General features: G+C 38.3%; 1 protein-coding gene across 1 annotated transcript in view; it reads right to left on the bottom strand.

Annotated features, from left to right (window-relative positions):
* Positions 1 to 8,078, bottom strand: part of DNAH8 (dynein axonemal heavy chain 8) — a 404,075-nt gene that overhangs the window by 392,318 nt on the left and 3,679 nt on the right. The window contains exon 3 of the mRNA XM_027876336.1: positions 5,304 to 5,388. Coding sequence (XP_027732137.1) covers positions 5,304 to 5,388 — 85 coding nt within the window. The remainder of the gene's footprint in view (positions 1 to 5,303; positions 5,389 to 8,078) is intronic.

The following is an 8,078-nucleotide window of genomic DNA, read 5'->3' as shown; positions in this document are numbered from 1 at the left end:
AGATAATATTTGTAACTCATGAGATCTTTGTCAGTATTAGGGTAGTTGGAGGGGAAAAAATATAGATAGATAGATTGACAGATAAATAGATACAGGGCACAGAGTGAGTTGAAGATGAATGGGTGATATCTAGAGAATAAAATTAAGGGGTGAGAGAGGATTATATTGGGAGAAGGAGAAAGAGAGATAGAACAGAGTAAATTATCTCAAATAAAACAGAGAAGAAGAGGCTTTTACTGGGGAGAGGAAGTGGGGGAAGGTGAGAGAGAATGAGTGAAGCTTATTCTCATTGGATTTGGCTTAAGGAGGGAATACCATACACACTAAATTGGGCATGGAAATCTATCTTGCCCTACAAGAAAACAGGGGGGAAGGGGATAAGAGAGTGGGGGGATAATAAAGGGGATAGTAGATTGGCAGAGAGGGTAATCAGAAGCAAACACTTCTAAGGAGGGACAGGGCCAAAAGAGAGAATAGAATAAAAGGGGGATGTGATAGGATGAAGAGAAATATAGTTAGTTTTCCACAACATGACTACTATGGAAGCATTTTGCCTGACTACACATGTATAACCTGTGTCAAGTTGCTTGCCTTCTCAATGATGGTGGGTAGAGAGGGAAGAAGGGAGAAAATTTGGAACCCAAAGTTTTAAAAACAAATGTTAAAATTCTTTTTACATGCAACTGGGAAATAAGATATACAGGCAATAGTGTATAGAAATCTATCCTGCCCTACAGGAAAACAGAAGAGGAAGGGTATAAGAGAAAGGGTGGGGAAGATAGAAGGGAGGGCAGATTTGGGGAAGGGGTATGCAGAATGCATGTTGTCTTGGAGTGGGGTGGACGAGATCGGGAGAAAATCTGGAACTCAAAATCTTGTGGAAGTGAATGTTGAAAACTAAAAATAAATAAACTAATAAAATTTTTTAAAAAGTTAAATAATGGAGCTGGAGATACCTCTAGTTCTAAGGCATAGCTGACAGCTCCAGTGGCCTGGAGAAGGCATGTTGGTTAAACTTTGCATCTCTCCCCAATGTCTAATACACTATGAGCTGAATGCAGAATGAATGGAATGGAAGGAAGGATAAGAGTATTCATTAAGCATCTGCTGTGAGCTAGGCATTGTGCTAACGGCATTAGCAAATAGATCCTCACCACAATCCTGTGAGGATTTTACATCTCAGGAAACTAGGACAGGCAAGAGTTAAGTGACTTGCCCAGGATCACATACCTAGGTAAGTGAATCAGGTTGGACTTGAATTTGGGTCTTCCAGACTCTAGGCGCAGTGCTCTACTCACTGAGTCACCCAGATGCCTCTATAGGGTAAGGTAGAGATAACAGAGGCTTGTGAATAACGAGTGACAGGGATGAGAACTCTGGGGTGAAAATCAGGAAAGCAGCTGAAGTGGAAGGCCAGGTCAGGAACAGGAGATCAGTGAAAACTGATGGGAGGAGAGCCTTTCTGAGTATTCTAATTCATCTCCAGTTACCTCCTTTGGCTTTCTGCAAGCCCCAGGGACTATTCTCCTGCATCCCTTTCCAATGCCACTAGCCATTGCTTTTCATCAGGTTTCTCTTTTTTCTGTAACTCTCTGGATGAGAACAGAAGTCAGGCAGTGAGTCAATAAAATGAAGTCTCATATCTCCCTTCTACCGTCCCTGTAGGAAGCACAGGGCTTTGGGAGGAGAATTTTAAGGAGAATTTATTGCTAGTATACAAAGAAGAAACAAACAGTAGGTGGGAAAAAAATCACCTTCTTTCCAGTTTTCTTCTCTTAACTTTTTGTTTTAAATCACTTAGATCCCAACATAGGAGAATATAGAGTCACACACTGATGCATAAGGTGGAGCTTCATAGGCAAAGGAATTTGGATGAAAGCTGAACAGAAGTTATCCTGGGGATTTCATTATGGGAAGCCCAGCCAGGGATGATTCAAGCGCAGAAAAACAGAGTAGGTAGCAAGGTGGTAACACTGGATAGAGAACTGGGCCTGGAGTCAGGGGGACCTTAGTTCTGGTCCAACTCAGACAATTTCTGCCTGGGTGACCCTGGGCAAGTCAATTAGCCTGTCAGATTCAGTTTCTTCATCTGTAAAGTTGGGATAATAATAGCACCCATCACTCAGGGTTATTATGAGGATCAAATAAATAAATAAAAAGAAATGAGGAGATGAATGGTTTCAGAAAAACCCAGGAAGACTTATATGAACTGATACAAAATGATGTGAGCAGAACGAGGACATTGTATAGAGTAAGAGCAATCATGATGTTCAACTAAGAAAGACTTAGCTCCTCTGATCAATACAATGACCCAACACAATTCCGAAAGATTCATGACGAAAAATGCTATCCATCTGATGAACTTTGAGTGCAGATTGAAGCATACTTTTCCACTTTTTCTTGCTTTTTTTTTCTTTGCAACATGGCTAATATGGAAAAATGTTTTGCATGACTTCACGTGTATAACTGAAACCATGTTGCTTCTCAATGGGTAGGGGAGAGGCTAGAGGGAAAGAGAATTTGGAACTCAAAATTTTTTAAAATGAATGTTAAAAATAAATTTTTGTTTGGTTTTTTAAAATATTTTTTAAAAAAAGGATTTGTTTTATTTCTAAGAGTTTGGCAGCAAAAGAGAGAAGAAATATTGATGATAGCTTGAGGAGATGGCATGAAAAGTTTTTAAGGATGGGAGAAACCTGGGCATTTTTGTAGACAGTAAGGAATATGTCAATGGATAATAATATAATCACAATATTATAAAGAGAGGGAATGATTATCAGAGCAAGTTCATAGAGTAGATAGGAGGTGAGGGGATCACACAAGTAGAGAAGCTAGTCTTAACAAGGAAAAGGTTTATTTCTTTCTCAAAGGCTGAAACAAAGAAGAACGAAGAATGATGTCAAGAGATTTGAGGAGTAGAACTATGAGTAAGAGAGAATACAAAATAAATGGCTTCTATGTTCTCAGTTACCCTCTTCTGAGAAAGAGCTGGTGGTATATAGTTACTTGAAGGGAGAAGTGAATGTCTAGAAGAACCCTTTGGACAGTGTGACAGGAAGTCCACTAGAAAAGAGTAAAAAGATTTCCATGAAGCAATGAAATCCCAGTTGAGATTAAATAACAAAATTTTTTGGATCTAGTTGGCACAGTTGTGTGACCTCTCTGGCAGTATCTCACAGTATATGAGTAAGAATAGATAAAGTAGAAGGTGGTGGTAAGCTTGGGTTGTGGCTTGGCAAAAGCATAAGGATCAATGGGACAAGGAGTCAAGGGACAAAGTAAAGTTGAAATGCTTATTAATCAGAGGATTAAGATTGCAGAGGGAAGAAAATGAAGGCAAAGAAGGGATAATGGCTTTGGGGAAGCAAAAAGAAGAAAATGACTGGAGGTCATAAAGAGGACAGAAAATAGATTTATGAAGAGGAAGAGTTGGATAGTTGTGGTCACAGAGAAGAATTTCAGAATTTTGAATCATAGAGGTCAAAAAGTTATGAGTGATTATAAGACCAAAGTTGGTTGACTTGAAATGAAAATGAAGAGTTGAAGAGCTGGGAGGAATGATGAACTGAACGGCTAGGGCACATATACATTGAAGTCCTCGAGTACAAGCACACCGAGGTTGAAGCAGAGAAGCCTATGAGCCAATTTTGAACTCCATGAGAAAGAATCACCAGAGGCCAGTAGATAATAGCAACCAAGATCTATACATGGTGATATAGCTAACATTTATATAGCACTTTAAAGTTTGTGAAGCATTTTATATATATTGCTTATGTGAGCCTCATAACAAATTTTAGAGGTAGGTATTATTATTATCCCCATTTTATAGATGAGGAAACTGAAACTTGACAGAGATTGTGATTTGCTTATGGTCACACAGCTACTAAGTGTCAGGACTTGAACTCAAGTCTTAGTCATTCCAAGTCTAGCACTGAATCTAATATGCCACCCAGCTGCCTCAAATAAGTGATGGTGACAGAGGGGAGAAGAGTAAAGAGGATACCTATTCTTCCTCCTGACACAGTGAAGATAAAGTAACATGAAAAAGGGTATACTCAGTATTCAAAAGGATGGCCAGGGATGAAATGTCTTTTGGAGGAAGCCAGCTTTCAGGGTGTTTAAGAAGATGGAAGGAGTGTGAGAATCAGAGGCCTAATACAAAGGAAAGTTCATTCAACAAGAAAATGAGGTTCCATAAAGTTAAGAATAAGATAGAGACTTCAGAAATGTAGAGCTAAAGTAGATGGGGATGAGTGAGTGACGAATGGGCAGCAAAGGAAGAGAGTTTTTGTCTATGCAGCCTGCAATTCAAACCTCAATCTACTTCATTTAGAAAGAGAAGGGAATTTGATAACCATAGGATGGTTGATTTTTTTTCACCTTCTTCAATAAGCAATTGCAGTTCCATCCTCCCCATTTTCCTCTACTTCCTGCTAGGCTGTAATGAAGGATTCTCACAATGTTTACTTCCTTTCTCTCCTGATGGATAAAGATGATCTTCAGTAGAACTGGTCTCAGTGGCAAGAAATCAGCAGTCTTGGGATGCCATAATTACGATGGGTAAAAATGTTAGAAATTTTTCTCATCCTTCCCAGTAAACAATGGTGGTAAAATGATGTGTTTTAATAAGATTTATTTCATATCATTATGCAGTATGCATTATAGAAAAGAGAGGCTATTGGTTTGCACTATTTGCAGACAGATATGACATGATTAATGTCTGAACTAGGATGCAAGCAGTGAGAATGAGCAAAGTATCAACTTACCATTTGGAAGAAAAAGTCCAAAGGATTCAGGGATTGTTTAGAGACTATAGAGACTGAGATGGGTCTTATGATCATGTTCTGATATTAAGGATTGTTGATTATTGTAGGAATCACAAACATAGGAAGGAGAGTTGGAGACTTCAGTTAGAGGTTACAGTCAGAATGGTGATGGGACTGAACATCACAGGAGTTCTATTCTAAAGAATGCTTGGATAATATAATTCTTGGAACAACTACTTCAGTAATACTACAGCACTTTGGCCAAAACCTTTATCCTAATCTCTGTAATTCGATTATTCTCTTCTAAAACCATGAGAGCAATGACTATAATTTTGGGCACTGCTTTCAAGAAAGCAATAATGAAAAAGTACTGAAAATCAATTCTTTTCACTACAATAATACTTTTTTCAAATAAAAGTTTTAGAAAAAATCCTTCAGGAATTTGGCATCTCACTAGAGAAAATTATGATTCTATCTTAGCAATATAGTTTGACTTATTACTTATGTAATAATAATAAACTTTAAAAATATACTTACCTATTCCTGGTGCCTCTCCTTCCTGATATATAAATTTCAACGTTTTACAACCACCTTTCATAAAAAATGTTACAAAAGGTTCCAGCTGTAAAATTGAAGAGCAAATCAGTTATTAAACTAAATTATAAGAAAGAATTAAATTCACAGATTCAACTTAGGCTAACAAACAAAAAGGCATGAATTCTAATTTTAGCTTAAGAGATTTGAAGACTAAATGGAAGCAGTTCCTTGATTTTAGATACATTGCTATTAAATATGTATGTAACTTGTACCAAGCACTTAATCTTTCTCTGTTTCCTCACTGATAACACAGAGATAATTCTCTTACCTCACAGACTCTTCTGGGAACAAATGTAGTGAATAATTTATGTACATGGATCACTTCGAGCCTTGTAGAAGGTAAATGTATGGTATTACTAAGTGACCAACCAGGATTTCATACTGATGAAGTATGACCTCCTGACAGAGAAGGGACAGACGGATTCAGGGTACAAAATGATATATACATTAGGAGATATGGCTAATGTAGGAATTTGTTTTGTTTGGCTACGCATATTTGTTACGACGGTTTTCTTTTTTTCAACAGTACGACATAGAGAAAAGAAGAAAAAATAAATGCTTGTCAACTGAAGAAAACTAAAAGATATTAAGTAAAACCCATTTTGTATTGCTAATGCCGGAGATAACAATTTTCCCTATAAACAACACATACTAATTTTCTTCATGTTTCAAGATACATGATTTAAACCACAGAGGATATGGACCTGTGATTTTTTTGGTATTAGGAGTACCCAGGTGAGAAAATTCCCTCTGCCAATGCAGATCAAGACCTTCCCTGAAACTTAAACTCATTTAAATTTTTTTTATTAATTTATTTTTAATTTTCAACAATCACTTCCATATGCTTTTGAGTTTTAAATTTTTCTTCCCTTCCCTTCCCCCCCCCGAGATGGTGTGCAATCTGATACACATTCCTAGTAAACATTTTTTCACATTAGTCATGTTGTAAAGAAGAATTAGAACCAATAGGAGGAACCACAAGAAAGAGGAAACAAAAAGAAAAAAAAAAGAGCAAAAGAATGCTTTGATCTGCATTCAAACTCCATAGTTCTTTCTCCGAATATGGATAGCATTTTCCATCATGACACTTTTGGAAATGTCTTAGATCCTTGCATTGCTGAGGAAGGCTACGTCTATCAAAGTTAGCAAATGCACAACGTGGCTGTTACAGTGTACAATGTTCTCCTGGTTCTGCTCACTTCACTCAGCATCATGAAACTTACATTCTTAAGAGAGTTGTCTAGGGATTGAAGAGGTTAGGTAACTTGCCAAAGTCAAACTGCCAGTACGGGTCAGAGCTGGGACTTGAATTCAGATCTTCCTGGCTTTGAAGGTAGTTTTCCATCCATTATACTTTCACTTGAACAATAATAAAGTCAGACCCATATTTTAAAAGCCATTCTTAAGGGATTGTTGTACTTAGAGCTGGAAGGGAGCTTAGGAAAATTTTTGTCCCACAACTTTTTTTTTAAACAAATAAAAGGAAAATGAGGTGCAGAGAAATTAAGCCATTTTCCCAAAATCACAAACACTTGGAATTCAAATCCACATTCATCTGTAGTGTCATTTTTCAAAGTCACTTTCACAAAATTATTTATAAGTTAATTGAATAATTTGATAGGCTATATTAAATAGCCATAATAATAATTACTCACCTCAAATTCATGAAATAGGAATTACCCCACATGCCTTTTCCCAAATGCATTAGTTCCAAATATCTCATTCTACCCTATACAGAATGCCTATCTCCATCTACTGACTACTTCAGTTAAGCAACCCAAGTCTAACAAAACCACTTTTCTTTGAAGGTTGGCCCAGCTAACTTTTCATGGCTTGCCCTTCCATCTCTTATGTGGCCCTAACAGACTTCTTCAGAGAAGAGCCATTGCCTCTCAACAAAACTATTCTCACTCATCCCCTGACAAGTTACTAATGCAGTTAATAATTCATAACCTACTGCATGTCACAAACCTCTTTAGTAGTTTGGTGAAGTCAATGCAACTCTTCTCACAATCATGTTTTTAATGTATAAGATAAAATACACAGGACTGCAAAGGAAATAAATTAATATGAAAGCTATCAAAACATTAAAAGTTCAAAGTTCATGAACCTCTAAGTCCCTGTGCTAAAACATTTTCACAACATTATCTCCTGAATCTACATGCCCCCTCCCTTTTTGAAGGCAAGGAAATTCTCAAAACTAAATCAGACTTCTGGTGCCAAGATGACAGAGTAAGGAAGGAACTCCCTGGAGCCCTCCCGAATTCCCCTCAAAATAACTTGAAAACCACCTCAGAACCAATTTACAAGCAGGAGAGCAGCTTAACAGCACAGTAGGAGAGTACCTCATTAGGACAGGAAGGAAGAAGGTCCAAGAGCCACACAGCAAGGGACCCGCAGCAAGGCTCATGACCTTCCCACCCCGTGCAAGCCAGCACCCCTGATGCCAACAAGCAGTCAATGAGGCCCCCATCCTGGCAGATTCACCCCTATCACACGCCACCAGTGATGCCTCACCCCCACTGCTGACCAGTAGGCTGACCGCTGCTGAGACCTCACCTCTGTGATCAGCCAACAAGCAAGATCCTGCCCCCAGGGCCTAGCCAGCAGGGAGCCTTCCCCCTTTCCAGTACAAGCCAGCAGCTGGGCCCTGAGGTGCACACAAGAAGCTTGGGACAGGGAAGGAGCAGAGCCCAACTGTCACATAAAAATACC

Source organism: Vombatus ursinus, unplaced genomic scaffold, assembly GCF_900497805.2.
Source record: "Vombatus ursinus unplaced genomic scaffold, bare-nosed wombat genome assembly UNPS02014811.1, whole genome shotgun sequence".
In the NCBI taxonomy this organism is placed as follows: Eukaryota; Metazoa; Chordata; class Mammalia; order Diprotodontia; family Vombatidae; genus Vombatus; species Vombatus ursinus.
Note: the sequence above shows the minus strand (reverse complement) of the source record. Positions and strands in the feature narration are given on the sequence as shown.